We start from the raw sequence: 18,896 nt of genomic DNA, 5'->3' as shown, positions 1-18,896 counted from the left end.
GTTCTTTACCGGGTAAGGTGTATAACAAGTTTAAACTGTATTTTAACAGGAGATCTTCCAAGAATCGTCGTAAAACTACGCGGAAGATGTACAGCTTGAAAGAAGGCAGCAGGTTCGAAGACTTCGCCTTGATGGAAGCACTTTCTGAAATCATTCAAACAGTGAACAAGTCCACTGGTATGCGACTTGTTCAGTTGAATTTCCTTGTTGTTCTTTATATGTTGCCGTTGCGTAGCCCTAAACTCGCTGCTCGGTTCAAAAAATGACCAGAGTTCGTTGAATCCTGGTTGTAATTCTTTTTTATGTTCGTGATTTTTTTGTCCCTGGCAAAAAAGATAAGCTATAAAAAGAATGAATTTGCATTTTTCCCATCATGCACTGCATTCAAACATTAGAAATCACGTGACCAGTTTAGATGAACGGTCCTGAAAGCATTTATATGCGATGTCGAATTCTTCCGTCAAAATAGCCTTCTAACACCATTAGACATTTTTCGGTTACCCTCAGTAAAACTCAGAGTAAATTAAATTTTGTGGTGGTCTTCCGGTCAGTTTTAAGACAAATTTTGGTAGCTGTAATCGAATTTTGCTTGTTTTAGGTAAGAAAAGCATGTTCTTAACATAGTACAAGTAATTAAATCTTCCAAACTTGTTTTGATTTGCAGAAGATGTAGCGTCATTGCTTAAGATGTTGGTGTTGTTTGATCATGAAGAACAAGCTGCTCTCCTTCAGACCAACTTTCAACAACTCATCACATCAATTGAGACTTCCATGAACATCATCTGGCCTCCTGAAGAAACCACAAGCAACGTGAATCACGTCTCACAGGTTTGTGATGCTCAGTGGTCAAAATACAATTTCTTCTTACAAAACCAATACATTGTCTAGCAGATAGGTAATGAGAATGAAGAAAGCCGTCAACTAGGGACATGAACTGCCAAATTCTCAGAACTAACGTATAAAGTAATATATAAAAGTCAATAAGGAGAAATAAAATTTTGAGCTCGCGTCTTAAACAACTAGAACAGTACCGCTTTTGGTTGGAATTCGGTCTTGTAAAGCTGATCGCACCTTCTCTTTGCCGCAATATTTTGAGTGGATTTTGCTACTGCTGAGAAAGGGCAAAGAGAATATCTGCGTTCACGAGTCCTCGACAAGAGTCTAACGCAGACGGGTGGGATGCTCTTAACACTGACCTACAGAGAACTCGTGTCGAGCTAGATTTTACTAGGTTCGTATGTGACACGCGCCCTACGTGCTGCTAGGATCAACATTGTTGATGCTATGCTGTGCTATGCTTTTATTGATTGGACTGAAAGGAGCGCCCAGTTCATTCCAATCAACAAAAGCATGGCATAACTAAGGATAAACATTGGCTTAGCTTCAATAAAATAAAAGGGAACAGTCATGCCTTTATATTATCTCACTGGGCCCGTTTGTTCAAAGGGTGGATAACGCTATCCACCGGATAAATCGCTATCCAGCCTGGATAAATGTTAACAAAACATACTACGCTCCACCAATTAGCGATTTATCCTGTTGATAACGTTATCCACCCTTTGAACAACTGGGCCCTGGTTTTGATTTTGTTGTGATCCTCATTTTAGGTCACGGGTCCTGGAGCCACTGTTAATAGCATCATCGCAGCTATGAGAGGTGATCAGAGTACTACGTCATATAAGCCAAAAGGTAATGTAAAATCATACTTTCTGAGATGATACACTGTTTTAAATCGTAACGCTCCTTTCTCGTCTTAACAAATTCTTACGTCATACTCTGGCTCCAATAAGAACCAACGCATGTAACGAAATAAACCTATCGGAACTCGTGGCAAAAACATGGTAACCCGCACCAAGCGCGGGAAAAGTATACATCACCTAGTGCCCAAAACGCGGGAAAACGCTCATACAGGTTCGTAGCCCGAAGTGATGATTGCCTTTTAACCTCACCCCCCTGGTTTTGAATTTGCACTATTGGTCAAAAGGAGCTCAGCTTTTTTTTTTTTCCCATTTTTTTGGACGGTGCAGAGAGACATTATAGAGTAAAGTTTCTTTTTTCCAGGCCGATCAATGATAATAACCCGGGCGGCTCGATCCGGCGTCCAGCGCACTAACCATTAGGCCACCGCGCCTCAACGCAGTAATTATATTCTTTTAATTTTCTGCAGATGAACCAGAAAGACCAAAACCTCCAGCTGTTAAGATAGCCACGAACTGGAAACTGGAGCAACTCCAGTCATGACGAATGACTTTTTAAATGATTCTGCGCGCCAAGCAGGTCAAATTCAACTCGCCATGTAAACGTCACTATCACAAATATCAATCTGTCAAGTTGACGTTCAGAGAAGAGGTCTTTCTGTCTGACCTGTCACAAGTAATGATGGCGCATCACTGGGTTCTTCAACGGGTGGCGAAAAAAGAGCGGGAAGTGGACATGCGCGGGAGACAAAAATCTGCGGTTGTGAAACAGCTTTGAAGAAGCGCGGGAGACGAAACAGCACAGGAAGAGAAGAAAGCGCGGGAACTCGGAAAAAGCAGGACAACGCGGAATACGAAAAAAACGCGGGAGAATTGAAAACAAGAGGCAAAGACTGTCACTCAACAGGAAAAGATACGGATTGTCACAACTAATGGAAGGCCTGATAAAGCCACTTGTAAACTACAACAGATTGAACACATAATGAATGGTTACATTCATTTGACGCTTGATGACCGACATAACTATCCTGCGTTACATTTTAAATAAACAACTGAATTCGGATGGAAGCTGTGCAAGAAAAGAACTGCAATAAATGTCATTGAACAAATCAATATTTCCTGATTTTTTATTAATTTTACTCTGGTACATATTTGATTAATACTAAGTAACATTATTGCTGAAGTAACTTTCCCGTCAGTTATTGTTTACTTCAGTCAAGGCCATTCAGTCAGCGGTTGGTCCCCTGGAGACGAGATTGGTCGATTGGTTTAACTCGGAACCACCTTGACTTAGTAGCCACGTCTGGTTAGACCCAGGACATCGCACATCCGAGAATTTCTCTAATTAAAGAGGTTCTTGCTTTACTTGGGGGACGTTAGCAGTTGATCCAAGACTACCTGCGAATAAATTCAATTCAAAATATAAATTGAATGTTCTCGTTGACACATGGTGTATCCCTAGCCCACATTTCATTCAGCTATTACTTTGGTTCATCACTGTAAAACAGCGAGACCCTAGCTTAGCCTGTGAACAGGCTCTCCGGTCGAGGATTGGGCTAGCAAAAAGAATTTGCCGCTAGTGGCATAAGTTACAAGAAAATCTTCTTCTCATGTTGAACTTTGTTTCTAGTAGTCAATCCTCACCTCGAAGATTAAGAATTTCAATCTCAAGCTCTTCCCTCTTCTTTCGCTCAAGATCCATCTGCAACTTGTATGAATCTGGAAACAAACATGAATAACAAAATAATTAAAAACATTTGAAGGGGCGCGGTAAAAACAAAATGTAACGTGCGCTGTTGCGCTTTACACTGTGCAATGTTTAACAACCTTTAAATACAAAAGTTATCAGACATCCCGTACAATAAATAACTTATGAGTAATAATTCCCCATACAATTAATGCGACTATACGCGAAAAACTCGCGTTAATTTTGTGAAGTCAGAAGAGTTTTAACCCTAATAAGTTTAGTGTAACTAACCGTGCAAAATCTTCATTTCCAATTCTTTTCTTTCGATGTTCTGTAACAGCTCAGTGTTAGAGCCTGCCAACAAAAACAAAGTTCTCCAATAAATATGAGACATGTATATAAGTTTCTTTTAGAATACTATCAGGAAAAAATCAACTAAACAGAAAGTGGCTATGACCCACAGACTCACTCTTGACTTCATCCAACTCTCTCTGTATTGTCAACCTGTGATCTCTTTCCTGTCGTATTTGTTCTTGATATGCATCTAAATGTAAACAGCAGCATTAGCACCAAGACTTACTGCCGCGGCAACATGATAATTATACCAGTGAAAATGCAAAAATGTTTGGTTTTTATGATCAAATATGAAAAAAGTCAGGTTTAAAAAATGAAACAAAAGTTGCTTTTAGACTGTTATCCGTTTCAGTTTTCACGTTTCGCCGTCTTTGATTTTTCATGAGTATTAACCCTGGAGAGAAGTTCCTTTAGAGGATAATTTAGCATTTATTTTGCCGAAGACAAATGGATATACGAAAATCAGATTATTAAAAGTAATATACAAGAAAGATAAGACGCGGCTTAAAATAAGACACGGCTAAAATAAAACGCGAACTGGGTGTAATGGTTCTAAACCACGCCTTGCGACTAAAACAAGGCGCGTCTTAAACAGGACGCGGCTAAGCTTATTTTGGACCAGGGTTTTGAACTGGTCTTATTTAAGACGCGTCTTAATTTTGACTTCAAATCGTATATACGGGTCATGGACTTGTTCTCGTGTTAACGAAGACGCCATCTGACCGTATAAATGGTAAAAAATCCCACTTCGCGACTAACCCCCCAAAAAATTTTTCTCAAAAAAAAAAAAAAAAAAAAAAAAAAAAAAAAAAATTTAAAAGAGAAAAAAAAAAAAAAAAAAAAAAAAAAAAAAAAAAAAAATATTAAAAAAAAAAAAAAAAAAAAAAATATTTCCCCCCCCAAAAAACCAAATTTTTAAAAACCCCTTTCGGGTCCGAAAAACCCCTTCAAGGGGGAAGGGTGGCCCAAACGGAAAAAAAAAGATGCGTTTTCAAATTTACCCGGGTCAGTGTGGACGGGGCCTAAAACATGACGCGTGTATATAAACGGCTCTAATTCGCGTCTTGTGGCGTCTTTAGTTTCTCGTCCGAATAGCTACAACGGCAGCCTTGTCCTCTCTTTGAAAAAGTACATGTAAGATTACTCATCCAGTGATGTCATGAGTCACAAAATCATAGCATTATCAGTTAATGGGAATTATAGGACTACGTTACAAATGGAATGCTGGCATCCTTACCATGTAAAATTTTCATTTCTGTTTCCTTGCGCTGTAAGGTCTTCAAAATCTCCTCATTGTCCGCTGTAAAAAATACGTTCAGCATCAAGGTAAAAATAAAAACCTTGGCCTAAATTGGTAAATAACGTAATAATGAAAGCTTTTACATTTTGTACCTCGGTATTTCTTGGCCTGCTGTTCCAGCCATGTTGCATCACTCACTGATGCTTCACTTGGTCTTTTAGGGTTTTGATGACCATGCTCTGTAGGAACTGAAGAAATAATTGATTGATTGACTAACTGACTGACGCGCCGTGCTGACAGACAGACAGACAGACAGACTGACTGACAGACAGACTGACTGACAGACCCACAGACAGACAGACAGACAGACAGACAGACTGACTGACTATCTGATTTCGTGTAATTTTTTTTCTAACTACTTGAATTTTGCAATGCAAAAGAAGATGGGAATTAATAACTACTGTTGGGGAGATAAAGACCGGTCTTACATGTGCAGATCTTATTCTTTAAATAATCTCTTTTCTTAAAGCTTAAAATGTAAATTCTCCTAAAACGAGTTTGTGATTTGTCTTTAACTCTGACTTTGTGGTACTTCAAGTCAATTACATATACAGTGGAATCCCGATTTGTTGAACCTCCAAGAGAAACAAAAATTGGTGTAAAAAATCGAGATCAAGAAATCAGGGTAAAATTGCAATGTTTGACTATCCACAAGAAACAAGTTTTGCCGGTTCAGGTGTCAGAAGGTTTGAGAAATCAGGATTGCACTGTATACCCTAGTTGACTTATTTTGACAGCTTACCAAAGCTTGTAAAATAAGTTGCACAAACTGCAGGAATCTGCCTCACTCTGCCAGTACTTGCACTTGTTGAATGAACACTAGTCGCTGTTGTAATGGCACTACTTGCTGTAATGGGGCTTGCATGCATCTTGAAATCAGATGCAGCGAAGTTGCGAAAAGAACAATTTGAGGTAGCCATGATCTGGCTGTTAAACGTTGGTTTGGGCAGATCTGTCTGAGCTGTGACAACTGTATTATTACTGGAACAAGTTTGAGATGGAACTAGGCCAATAGCTCTTCCACTACAGGCATCAACTTGCTTTTGATTGACACCCACTGCTGTTCGATTGACAGCTCTGTCAGGTACATGTAGGTTATGAAGATGCACTGGTGTACATTGACTTGAAGGCATTGCCGTACTTGTGCTTGCTTGTAACTGAGCTCTGGGTGAGTCCACCATCTTGCTCGAGTCAGGAGTGATTGTGGTATGCTGCACAGGCTGTGAGATGCTAAGACTTGGTGTTGACGGCGAAGAGATTGGTGATGTTGATTGCAAAGTCCTTGGATGATCATCAACCTCATTAGTGTTATGGATAGACTCCAAGTCGTCACCCACAAACACCTTATAAAGATCAGATATGGAGTAACTTTCAGCTATCTCACCATCTGCGGCATTATCATCATTGTTGTCTGTGATACCAGAATCTACATCAGGGCTTAAACTGCCATCAAATGCTGTGCCGCTCACTACTCTCTCTACTGCTATTGGTGGCTGCCATTCAATCAATTTCAACTTGGCTTTATTCTCGGGTGTGGCATAAAACTGTAACAGTTTATCTACATCGCTCTTGGTGATGTACGTGCACAAGCTGGGTCTCTTAATATTACTTAGAACTTTCAGTTGGTTCACTTCAGTGTAAGAATACCTGTGTTTGACAATTCCCAATTTCTCAAGATTATAGTGCAACTGGACACTTTGACCGTTCAACAACTGCACAGCTTTGTGAACATCTGGCATTGACACAACAATCTGATAATTTATGACAAATAGAGGAATTTTTAAGGTAGCTTGATCACTACTTTGTGTGACCTGTTTTAAACATGTTTCCTTTGGAGAATCTTCAGTGACCTTGTTACTGTAATTTTCCAGTATGATTGGCTCATCCCACTCAATTCTGCAAGGGCTTTCGTTTCCATCATCACCTTGATTGCAAATGCGATACATGTTCAGTAACCTAGCGGCATCTGCCTTGGTGATGTATGTGCACAGTGTTGCTTTAGAACTCAAAATGTTGTGTGCTTTGAGACGCTTTAGTAGAACTCTTGAGAATCGGTGCGTTGGAATACTAAGGCGATGCATGTAATTCCCCACTTGTACGCTTTGTCCGTACATGTCAATCACAGCCTTGTGAAGATCAGGAATGCAGACAACAACCTCATAATTCACCAGGCAAGTACGAATTGTGTATCTAGTGTCACTTGTGGTTGCTTCTTCTGATGTCGGTGGGCTTTCAGTTTCTGCCACACTAGGCGATACACCTGAGGAGACATGACAGGCACGAGTTCCAACCAAGGCATCCTTGCATAGGCTACTTTGACATTCACTGCCGTGACCATCAGCTATGCTTGTGCTTTGAGAAGTACACGATGTAGGCACTGCGACATCATTTAATTCATTTCCAGGAATGTGTGACATTGCATCTGTCGAAGACAAGCAAGACCCTAATCCTGCTACAGTTAGTACAGTGTTAGGTTCATTCAGTGCATTCACTGTGCAAGAGGCACTCAACTCCCCTAAATGGGCCCATGTAATGCTTGGAAGATTTTTGTCAAGAAGAGCTGAAGTATACCGCAAAACTCTCTCAAAATCTTTTCTTGTTATGTACAATCTTCCCAAACTTCCATCAATACCAGTGTGAATTTCAATTCTCTGCAGCTCACTAGCTGTCAACCTGCCGACATCTACTTTCAGGTTTAACAAGACTTGTGTTAATAGTTCTGGCCTCTCAAAATGTGTTTCAAGCAAGCTGCTTAGTTCAGACAAGGAGATGAAATCCTGTTTTTCAATAGAAATTGAAAGAACTTTATATGGCAAAGAGGTGGTGCTCTGTGATGGGCTGTTAATGCCTCCAAATAATACTTGTGTTCTGCCACTTTGATCACTTTGAACATTTGTGGCTGAATGATAACTGTTGATATCGACTGGTTGTGAAAATTGGATATATTTGGCATAATCTGTGTTACAGTTTTCATCGTACTTTGCAAGAAGCTGAAGAAAATCCTCCTCAGCAATAAATGAACACTGTTTTACTTGAATATCAACTGCTCCGATACTCTTCAACATCTTCAATTCTGATTGGTTGAACCTCTGTGTGTCAATTCCATACCTTTTCAACATGCTTTGCAAATTACGGTATGGCCTCCAGAGCTTAAGGACAGCTTGGCACGCATCAGAGAAAATAATAACAATTCTACCATCATGAATAAATCTCGAGATTCTGACAACTGGCATTTTCTCATATCTGTTGCTCTCAAGTGCGTCATTTTTGCTAGTCTTCTTACAGAAATGTTCCTGATGACTCCTATCAAGCTGCCTTATAGACCAATTGTCTGAATCAGTTTCAATCTCCTCCATCTTGGGTGTGACAATCTTAAACAGGTCTTCTCTTGTAGTTACATCTATGTTCCTGTCAGAATTCACTGTGTTGGTTTCAGTTGCAGAAACTTCATCGCTTTCCATTATTAAGAAATTCTTGATGGTCTGACTGTTTTGAAAAATAAACCCCAATAAAATAAGTAATAATATTAAAGACACAAATTAATGGGGCCACAGGAACCTGAAGACCCCTATAATAGTAATGCACCTATCAATGTCAAGCCCCAGGGTGGAGGGGGGGGCATACCCAGGGGATTTTGACATTTTTGGAAGCCAGAGTCAAATTCCCCACCCCTGGGCGCCTAGTGAATGTCAAATTTCAAATATCTCCTCTTAAATTTCTAACCTAGCAGACCATTTTAGTTGTCAAAATCCCTACCCCGCGAGAGCTTCACGATGTCAAATTCCCGTGGGTTGCCCGCCGGTATTTTACGGTACGAAATTTCATTTCCTGAATGGAAACCCTGACGCCAAAAATAAGTTCAAAACCGGGTTTGGTGGGCTGATCACAATTCACCTAAGTTACTGTTTACTTTTTTTCAAAAACATCTTAATGGTAGCAATACGCCTCAGCCTCCCCCATTATATTTTAAAACCTGACATAAAATCTGTGATAAAATTCGAGTGGATCTACATTTCTGCTCAGCTAGCAAGTCAATCGCACCAGACGTGGCCACCAACCCACAGTAAAATACTTTAAAAAAACAAGCTCGACCTATTGATCAATGAATAAAAACATGATCAAATATATAAATAAACAGTACACATACCCGTTCAACAAACATATACAAAGATGAATTTTCTTTTGTTGAGAGAAACAAAAGCTTTCTTTTCAACTTGACCTAGCGACCACTCCTTAAACACATCCTGGCCTGGGGAAGAGCTTAGCCCGCGGCCAGCTGAGAATTTAGCTGGGATTTTTTGCAAAATTTAGGCTTTTTAGTCAAGGTTCGTGTAAATTCTTCTGAAATATAATTTTCTTTTGCCTCAAGTGTCTCATTTCTGCCGTATTTTGCCCTAGAAATTGCCTTCATGAACTCTGAAAAACAAAGCGTGACGTCACGTTGTCATGAATTGCGTGACTAGTTCAATCGATTGAAGAATCTACGTGTGAATTTCGTGCCGATTTTCGTGAACACCCTTTCGCCTTCAAATGAAAAGATGTCTTTAAATTTGGGATTTGCTTACTTCTTTGACAGCGCCATGCAAACTGCTACCAAACGTTTTTCGCATAAGAAACTCTGGTAAGTGAAGATCTTCTACTGACATTATTTCATTTCGACGAATCAGTGAATTTCGACTTCGTTTTGGCCAATTCTTTTGCCAAAACTGAATCGTTTTCTTCTCGTCCTATCCCTGCTCGAGAGCCAGTACAAAGAATAAAATTATTGCGTTATAGTCAATATGACAACCCTTTGTCAATTTCAAATGGCTATTCAACTCTTTTGATTTGGTTCAATAAGTCTACAATTAATTTTAATGTATTCTAATTAACATATATTAGTAAAGTTCACAGCGAAATATATAATACCTTATTATAGGAAATTAACGCGTCATGAAATTAACGCGAATTTCAAACATTCGCGTTAATTTAAGTCGCGTTAATTTTTGTTAACGTTAATTTCCTCACCGTTAATTAAGTGGAGCGTTAATTTCCATGACGTTAATTTCCATTATTTTGGCCACAATTTCTCCTTTCAGTCAAAACGTTCTTAACTCCAAGGAAAAAGCATTATTTCATCTGCCACTATCATTGATACTGCGAAGAACGCTCAAAGTGGGAAAAGCACCATGAACATTGTTTTAGTTTAAAATTATACGCCTACAAGTGTTGAAATAAATTTGTTCCTGTTGTGTACATCGCATTAATTTCCTTCATTTTGAAATGTTACCCCATCTGTCGCGTTAATTTCCTTTATTGGGAAGTAATTTTTCCTTCAATTCGCGTTTATTTAAGTCGCGTTAATTTCAAATACCTTAATTAACACAAGCGTTAATTTCCTGTAATAAGGTAGTTTTCTGAGTGCGGGTGGCGTTTGAATACATGTAGAGGCTGAGCTGAGTATGTTGTTTGATTGATTGATTGATTGATTGATTGATTGATTGATTGATTGATTGATTGATTGATTGAGTGAGTGAGTGAGTGAGTGAGTGAGTGAGTGAGTGACTGATTGATTGGCCCATCAATTCCAGCATCAATTGATCAATCAAAAACTGAAAGATTGATATATGACTGACTGATTGATTAATTGATTGATTGATCATTTGATCAATTTACTGACTGATGATTGATTGTTTATTAAGCCTTATTCATGATAGCTGACATATTTGTTTTTGCTTTATAATGATTGATTGACTGACTGACTTTTGATTGATTGATTGATTGATTGATTGATTGATTGATTGATTGATTGATTGATTGATTGATTGATTGATTGATCGATCCAGTTACTGATGCATGATGCACTCCCTCTCTCTTTTTTAGGAACGTTGTGATTCATGTCGTGGCATCCTGGCCTATGGCTTGGGCAATACTATGCATTGGTCGAAACTTTTTGCCATTTACTCTTCAGTATGTACTAATTCTGTTAAAGTGCCTCCTGTGCATTTTGCAAGAGCCACCCATGGGGGTAAGTACCATTACTGAGATCTTAAAATGGGGAGCAGGGATAGCGCAGTGGTGAGAGCGCTCGCCTCCCACCCATGTGGCCCGGGTTCAATTCCAGCCCGGTACCATATGTGGGTTGAGTTTGTTGTTGGTTCTCGTCCTTGCTCCAAGGGTTTTTCTCCAGGTTCTCTGGTTTTCCTCCCTCCACAAAAACCAACACTTTCAAATTCCAATTCGATCTGGAATCAGTGGGATCAAGAAGAGCCACCTAGTGAAAGATCCCACTGTAAATTCCTATTTATTTTATTTTTATTTTATTTATTAGGCAGAAGGGGGGAAGGGATGGGATTCTGATAAGAAGGGGTAGGAGGTTTGTAGCAAGACAGAGCACACTCCACCCTAACCAGCTGTGAGATATAATACCCGAGGTTACATGTTCACCATCATTTCACTTCAGTGTTAAAAAAAGTTGTACCATTGAGCTGCAACTAACAATAAGTCATTTTCTCTCTGCAAATTATGTTCATATTGCTGGGTAATAAGTGGGGGGGGGGGGTAATGGGTGCATCTGCACCAACCCACAGGCCACAAAGGTCCACCTAATTGGGGATTGAGGGTTAAAATGTCTCTCAAAATGGAGGAAATGTGGACCCAACAACTTGATTTTTCAAAATTTCCCGTGGAAAAAATTTAATACCCCTGAATCCCCCGAGACGCTCACACCTCTGGTGCTAGCACCCACTCATGTAAGATCCTGCCTTCAGCCCTGTGTTGTACAAACTGTTTGGGGTCACACCATCCGTTTTACTTGTAACTTACAATGTCCTCTGTTCCTGTTCCTACTCCACAGTTTGTCTATTCCATTGTATACAATATTGTGGCATACTATGCCTTATTTGTCCACACTGGTGTCACCACTTTTCAAGGATGTATCGTCATTGGCGTATGCCTTGCATTTCAATTCATGGGTCACGTCATCTTTGAAGGGGAAACTCCGCAGCGTCTTCCCACCAAAGAAGACAACATGCTGTTCAAGTTCCTGGATCTGGCAAATGAGTTCTTTCTTGCACCGTTTCACTTCAGCTTAACGTTAATGATCAGGTTTGATTCTCTGCCGATTTTAAGGTGGCGCTCAGATGCAGCTTTGCACAAACTCATCACGTTGTCACAAGAGCTGAAGTACGGTAAAAAAGGTCCGTGATTGGTCAAGCAAATACACAACAAAAAGGAAATATTACGGGATAAAAAAGTGTTGGACTACAAAATACTGACACAATTTCATATGTGGGTTTTATTACTGGTACTTTGGCAAGAAGAGAAGGAAGTTATTAATTTTTAATCTTGCAAGTTTTGTTTGCCATGTTTCTTTTGTCACATTATTTTTAGGCAAGTAGAAGAAAATATCCATACTCCTCCCTGGGAAGGTTTCTTAGTTTTAATCCCCACCCCACCCCTCTGGAAATTCCAGTTAAGCTTTACAATTTGAGACCACCCTTCCCTTGGAATTTTGAATGACCTTCCTTAGGCAGAGTATGGATATTTTCTGGGACCACACAAAGTACAAAATTACCTTATTCTCACTAAATTTCGCGAGTACTTAATTTCGCGAAAAATCAAGAGCCATATTTCGCGAGTACTTAATTTCGCGATTTTGAGAGGAAGGTACAATTGGAGTGTATTAAATTTCGCGATTTTTACCTATTCTTCAATATGAAGCTTTGACCTCGAAACTGTAACAACATAATTAATATGAAAGTCATCGTAAAAACAGCAAACAAAACAATCTACACATAACAAAACATAACGTATTTAACAGTCTTAATCCCTAATAGGTTCATCCACGACTGCAAGAGCGAGATTTTGAGGAACTTGGCGACAGAGAACAGTTCGAACAGTGCCACTGATCGAGTGGGAGATAACTAATGGACAAAATCAAACAAAAAACTCCTAAACATAAAGCTCAGACATGTTAGAATAACTATGATAAAACACATCGAGTTTCATTATTTTTTTATATTATCAGCACGATATTAAATTTCGCGATTTTAAACTTCGCGTGTCTTATATTTCGCGAGTATTAAATTTCGCGTTTTTTTCAAAATCGCGAAAATCGCGAAATTTAGTACTCGCGAAATTAAGTGAGAATAAGGTACCTTGAAATTCTGAAGGACAAGGCAGAAAAACACGAGGTAGTAAAGAATATCAGTCAAGTTTAGATTCAATAGATAAAGTAGGACTGCTTATTGTCAATATAGTTTGTCCTTTACTATCAAGATATTCTCAAAATATGGATGGTAAAAAAGTGAAATGTACTGGCTTCTGGGCTGCAATTTTTTTGAAGTTCTTTTAGAGCCTAAAAGGAAAATCACAAGACACTTGATTTTTTTTAATGAATGTTTATTGTTTTTTCACACAACTACAGGTTACTTTTTTGTTACTTTTTCATCTCACACAACCATCACCATTGTAGACAGCAATTTTGTCGTCGTCAGCAGCTTAAAATCTGTCATTGACCGATAATAGTTAATAATCATTAAAAGTTCTTTCACACAAGTTACTGGTATAAAACTGGTCAAAATTGCTTTAAGAGATATTTCTACCAGTACTTTCATTTATGAATTTTCTGATTGGTAAGTACAAATACTAAGACTGCTTACTGAACATGTCACAAATACTGGTAGTTAATAGAAATTAAAAAATTTAATATAAAACTTATCATATTTTATGCAAGCCTTTTGGTAACTGATCATTCATCGACATTTTTGATTCATAACTATAGTAATTATAGTAATAATATTTTTAAGTTAATGAAGAATAAAATAATTTCATGACGACTCTTTCTCTTCATGCCCCTCCGATTCCGTTGTGTCTTCGATTTCTTCCATCGTGATATCCATTTTGCTCATGTCTTCGACGGCGACGATATGGGGGAGAATCCACTGAACGGGGCGAGAAGAGAGGAGGTATTCGGTCATCACTTGGGAGGGGACGAAAACATAGCCAGCGAGTCTATCTTTTGCATCAGTAATCGGTTGAACAGCCTTCATCGCCACATTTGCAACAGCGGCGGGCATGTCCTTGACGGAGTGAGCCTGAGAAAAGGAGTTACAGTTAGTCACTTTTGCACTGGACATTGTCTTATGCAGTGTATATTTTAAATACACGCCAACTCATTGGGGGTAACTGGATCTTTATTGCCTATAGACCAAATGCAATTCCCCCCTTAGCAGGGAAAGAAATACATTTTATACATAAAGAAAGAAATTGATGACACTAATGCTGTTTGCTCCCTGATCGCTAAGAAAATGAATAGAGGTATGGGAATCACCGTCCTTTTTTACTGCCTAGGCGTGGCGTGGAATTTCCGCCGCAGTATTTAATTGTGATAAACAAGTCTATCACTCATGTAATCAAAGCAACTTCTACACACTTCTGTGTACTGCACACAAACACGAATAATGTTAAGTGTAAGCACAAAATTAATGCAGTTCAAAAGTTTACCTTGTTAAGAGCAAAAACCAACTGCTTTGCCGAGACGATGACCTCCCCAGAGAGTTCAAGAGCCATGTTTGGTATGTACATGGAAGCACTGTACACCTTCTTGCTGGCGTCAGACGTTCTTCCAAGCAAGTCAGTTATGTGTTCTTGCAAATTGCTAGCCTGTTAAACAGAAATTGCAATGGGATCATCAGTGAAACCAAATAGGATGTGCTTAAATGATATTTAAGTCTGTTTCAGGCTAAGGTGTCACATCTTGGCAGAGTTTACCAATTGAAAATATTGGTTTCCTGCCCGGAACTAGTAAGGGTTTAAAAGTTTTCAAACTCGGAGCGCAAAATGCGGAAATTCGTCACCACTTCTCAGTCACTAGGTGGTGTTTTTTAAGATGAAGTGAGACATTTCACTGCCTCGGGGAGTTACCAGTTTTCATAGTACTGAGCAACTAGAAGTCATTTCTTAACACCCCCCCCCCTCCCCTATAAAAGCTGGTCCATCACAAGGTCCCCCCTCCAGCATTACATGTAAATTCATTGGAACGCATTTATACACCAGGGCAGAGAGAGGCACTACATGTATGAGAGGTCACTTCACCTCCCTTGAGTGGCATAATGTGTCAAGATGAAATGCCTGCTTCAGTGCGACCATTCAAATGAAAGCCATGTGAATTGACCATTTGGTTACATCATGTATATTCCCAACAAACAAACCAAAATATGGCCATCAAGCTCTTAACTACCAGTATATGCAAACGTATGACTAGAAGGGTTAAGTGAGCCTTTGAGCCTACTGGCTGAAATGTACTATTTAAAGCAGATCTACAAAATACGTTCAATAAAAAAACATTGAAAAAAACAACAACAACATACCGTATCAACACTGAACTTCACAGGCTTGTAGGACATAAGCTTTCTCTTTCCCCTGCGCGTCACCATTCTCTGTAGGTTCTGGACTCGCACTAAAGCTCCTTTTGCGCTGTCTTCATCAGCTGTCTCTAGCTCCTTCATGTCCTCTTCACAGGTGCCATCAGTCGGCAGAGCTGCCTCAGCAATAACCTCAGTGATGGATATCATGCCCTCTGTACTGGCAACCATCATCTTGACAACAGCGTTGTTTTGTACTTTATTGTAGTACTCAGAGGCAGTATCAGTGACAGTTGTCTTGATCTAGGGTACAAATGATAGATGTAAATTATCGCTGTTCAATTCTGAATTGTCCTCCAGTTACTTAAACTACGAACAGCTACAGTACATGTTTTCTTAGTCTATCAGGCACAAAGCAAAAAAAAAGTGCAAGGGAAAAATGCCATATTTCTCCTCACCCTTTTTTTTTGCTTCACGCAACACAGACTAAGGATGCGTTCATTTGGGAAATAAGAATAATTGGAATATTGCGAGTTAGCGTTGGTTTGGTTGCTCTTCTCATTTCGGAATACTTAGATTTCCATTTCAGAATATATATTCTTATTCCAGAATATCCTAAAGGAACACGCCATTTCTGGGATGTATTTTCTGGCCTCCCAAATGACATGTGTAATCTCCTTAAAATTTAGCCAATGATTAACATATTGTTCAAGGCACTATTGGTTGTTATTCACAACAAATTTGTATCACCACATGGCACAGTCAGAAAAGAATGCCACATTTTCTCCAGTGTTGAACCATTTAAAACAGATGCTTCACTGTTAGGGTAAAGTTTATTTCCCAAGCAGACAACACAAGGCACTTACCCAACCCCTCCCAAGGCTGTGCCATAAGACTACAGACCACTCCTCCCACTCCCAGAAAGTGAGTACAACAGTCAGAAAGTAGCTTAGGCAAGAGAAAAGAAAGGGTTACCTCAGCAGGAGTCTTGGTGATAATGGGGCACTTCTCCTCCACTTTAGCAAGAGTCTCTGATGCCACACGGTCAAGGGTGGCAGCTGTAATATGACACAAAGTATAAACCATTAGTTATTTGGAATTTTCAGAAGGACAAAAAGTAACTGTCAGAGACCAAGATGCATTTATAAGAAAAGAAACCCATTTAAGGAGGGGGGTGAATAGGAAAACGGATTGACGGATTTGACTATATGGCCCGGTTTCGGATTCAGGCATATTTAAACGGATTTGGATCCTTCAATCGAATTGGTCAATCGGATCCGGAGGCAAAGGGCGGGGAGATACCCCATCACCCCCTCTTTAAGTGTTAAGTTCTGCCTGTCCAACAACTGCCCGCGTACATGATGCATGCTGTCCAGTTACACGGATGTGACATGTTAACTGTCCTATAAGTGCTCAATTTGGGGCTGCTGATAACCAATCACATTCGAAAAGTTTGTTGTCGTTTTCATTAGCTCAAAAGATTTCGATTCCTCACTTTTTGGGTTAACTTTGATAGTTACCGAGCAAGCTCGCAGTCTAATTGACAATTTGTTTACCACCTTTTCTACGCAAAATTTATGTGAAAGTTTCTTATAAATTATGATTGTTGTAGTCACGACAATTTTTCTTGTTTTCCTTTTTCCGCTTGACCAACTTTGGGAATCGTACATGTACTTTCACTATGTGTGATTTCCTACAGCCTACAATATTCAAGGCTAAAGTACAATAAAAAATAGTGTAACACTTTCAAGTCTTTTCTTCGGAAATATAAAGCATGAGTACTTGGGTTAAAGTCCCGATCAAAGTTCAAGAAATTGTGAAATGTGATCTAGACAAGATCAGACGAATGTGTCTTTTGACGAAACCTGGACCAAATACTAGTAAATTAGCGAATGTGTCAAATTTAGTTCATTAAGGTGATAATGAAAGATCAAGAAAAGATTATTACAACGGAGCATACATGTGATATTTATAAAGTGTAAGAATACGTGATCGAAAGTGATAACGCTACGTTTACTCTCAACACTCACCAGCGCATTCGACTCGTCCAACGATGGGTTTAGAAAGCGAGTAGGAATTTGCTGCCTCTATTATAGGTTTAGTAGCAGCATTTGCCATCTGGATCGTGCTTTCCCCGGCATTACAAGCCATCCTGGTCACAGAATTTCGCTCTTTCACAGAACTGTAAATTTGCGACAGTTGTTCCACGGCAGCCATTGCCACAGGCAGTTCCCACAAACGAGCCGTGAAAGACTTGTTGTCAGCCTCAGGCGTCATCTCTACTTCAGAGGCCATTTCTTCTAGATGAGTGATAGTTTTGGTAAATCCAACGTAATCGATACGACTTCGATAGACGTTTGAGCGCAAGATACCTTCAACCGATCAGAACGCAATTTTTATTGCGAAGACAGTCGGACTTTGGTCTAGGAGCCAACAGAGGCAAACTATCCAATCAGATAAGGTGTTACGTGAAGCATTGGGCGCTCTTTCAATCGGACCAATCAGAAGAGTCGTAATGTCTGTTGCATAATGATGTAATCACTAGTTCCAGAGTACTCATCGAGCAAAGTTCGTCCCAACACCCATTCCACGTGACAGAACACGACCTCCCCTATTTTTGTTTGTTCTCCTTTCGAAATCTCCAAAACGATTGTTGCAAATGTATGGCATTTCAACACTTCTTTATTACTTTGGGTGATGCAATTTGTTTGATGATAAATAACCTATATTTTGCGAAGATTTCTTATCAAAGGCGGTGTGAAGTAATCCCCAAAATAGAACATTTGTATGACGACGTGACAAAACTCATGAAAGGTCATCCAAGGTGAATTCCGGAAGTGTCAGTCTTACTTGATCTTTGTTCTGGGTAATTTTCTAAATAAAAACCAAGGTTCAAAAAAACAATCACAAAAGCAATCAGGAGTAAAGTTTGATTTAAAAAATAATAAGATCGTGACAAAACGAACTACTCTTTCTCTTTTTTTTTCCTAGCATTTGGCACATCCATCCATCCCCAGGGGGCCCGGGGGGGGGGTACTCCCATAAATTTCGGATAGGGGTGTGCCGCCAAGGTTCTTAAACCCTGACCCTATTTAAGGATAAAGAAAGCGAAAATTGATACCCTATTTAAGGCCCAAAACCGAAAAATGACACCCTATTCAAGGGGAGGAGAAGCATTCCGAGACGACCCAAATAACGGCTAACCTGCTAACCGCGCACGGCAAGACACAAATCTTTATAAAATCGCTTTACTAATACCTGTATGGCGGGCCATCGCGGTCAAAAGTAAATATCATGATATCCCTGCTTGATATCATGATATCTGTGAGATATCATAATATCTTGATACTTGATAACATGATGTCATGATATCATGCAAGATAGCATTTCGTCATGATATCTCTACGATAAGATCTCGCTTTTGCAAATTCGCAAAACCATTTTGCAAAATGTCACGTTGGTTTTGTTTTTTTTATATGTCTGACTTTTGATATCACTTGACGGGTTGTCAT

At 39.4% G+C, this 18,896-nt stretch overlaps 4 protein-coding genes across 5 annotated transcripts in view; 2 read left to right on the top strand and 2 right to left on the bottom strand.

Annotated features, from left to right (window-relative positions):
- LOC144652070 (elongator complex protein 1-like) overlaps positions 1-2,899 on the top strand; it is a 26,214-nt gene extending 23,315 nt beyond the window's left edge. For both annotated transcript variants that reach the window (XM_078512116.1, XM_078512113.1), the window contains exons 35-38: positions 50-177; positions 665-828; positions 1,608-1,689; positions 2,168-2,899. In XM_078512116.1, coding sequence (XP_078368242.1) covers positions 50-177; positions 665-828; positions 1,608-1,689; positions 2,168-2,241 — 448 coding nt within the window. In that variant the 3' untranslated portion in view covers positions 2,242-2,899. The remainder of the gene's footprint in view (positions 1-49; positions 178-664; positions 829-1,607; positions 1,690-2,167) is intronic.
- A 73-nt stretch (positions 2,900-2,972) lies between these two features.
- Positions 2,973-9,235, bottom strand: LOC144651989 (uncharacterized). The gene is made up of 8 exons (XM_078512068.1): positions 9,186-9,235; positions 5,781-8,524; positions 5,131-5,226; positions 4,976-5,038; positions 3,854-3,928; positions 3,676-3,738; positions 3,342-3,416; positions 2,973-3,095 (listed from the first exon to the last, which is right to left on the bottom strand). Exons 2-8 carry the CDS (start codon positions 8,497-8,499, stop codon positions 3,043-3,045), a joined length of 3,144 nt encoding a protein of 1,047 aa, XP_078368194.1. The 5' UTR covers positions 8,500-8,524; positions 9,186-9,235; the 3' UTR covers positions 2,973-3,042.
- A 241-nt stretch (positions 9,236-9,476) lies between these two features.
- On the top strand, positions 9,477-13,168 carry LOC144652149 (uncharacterized). Its single transcript, XM_078512170.1, has 3 exons — positions 9,477-9,659; positions 10,901-11,045; positions 11,874-13,168. The coding sequence occupies exons 1-3, from the start codon at positions 9,577-9,579 to the stop codon at positions 12,222-12,224; spliced, it is 579 nt and encodes a 192-aa protein (XP_078368296.1). The 5' UTR covers positions 9,477-9,576; the 3' UTR covers positions 12,225-13,168.
- A 332-nt stretch (positions 13,169-13,500) lies between these two features.
- LOC144652106 (uncharacterized) lies at positions 13,501-17,798 on the bottom strand. Its single transcript, XM_078512140.1, has 5 exons — positions 17,415-17,798; positions 16,360-16,442; positions 15,391-15,687; positions 14,525-14,683; positions 13,501-14,115 (listed from the first exon to the last, which is right to left on the bottom strand). Exons 1-5 carry the CDS (start codon positions 17,677-17,679, stop codon positions 13,849-13,851), a joined length of 1,071 nt encoding a protein of 356 aa, XP_078368266.1. The 5' UTR covers positions 17,680-17,798; the 3' UTR covers positions 13,501-13,848.
- Between the last annotated feature and the right edge of the window lie 1,098 nt (positions 17,799-18,896).

The sequence above is a fragment of the Oculina patagonica genome, chromosome 1 (genome assembly GCF_052425735.1).
Source record: "Oculina patagonica isolate OP01 chromosome 1, crgOcupat, whole genome shotgun sequence".
Taxonomy (NCBI): domain Eukaryota; kingdom Metazoa; phylum Cnidaria; class Anthozoa; order Scleractinia; family Oculinidae; genus Oculina; species Oculina patagonica.
The sequence above is the reverse complement of the archived record's forward strand: the minus strand, read 5'-3'. Positions and strand labels throughout refer to the sequence as shown.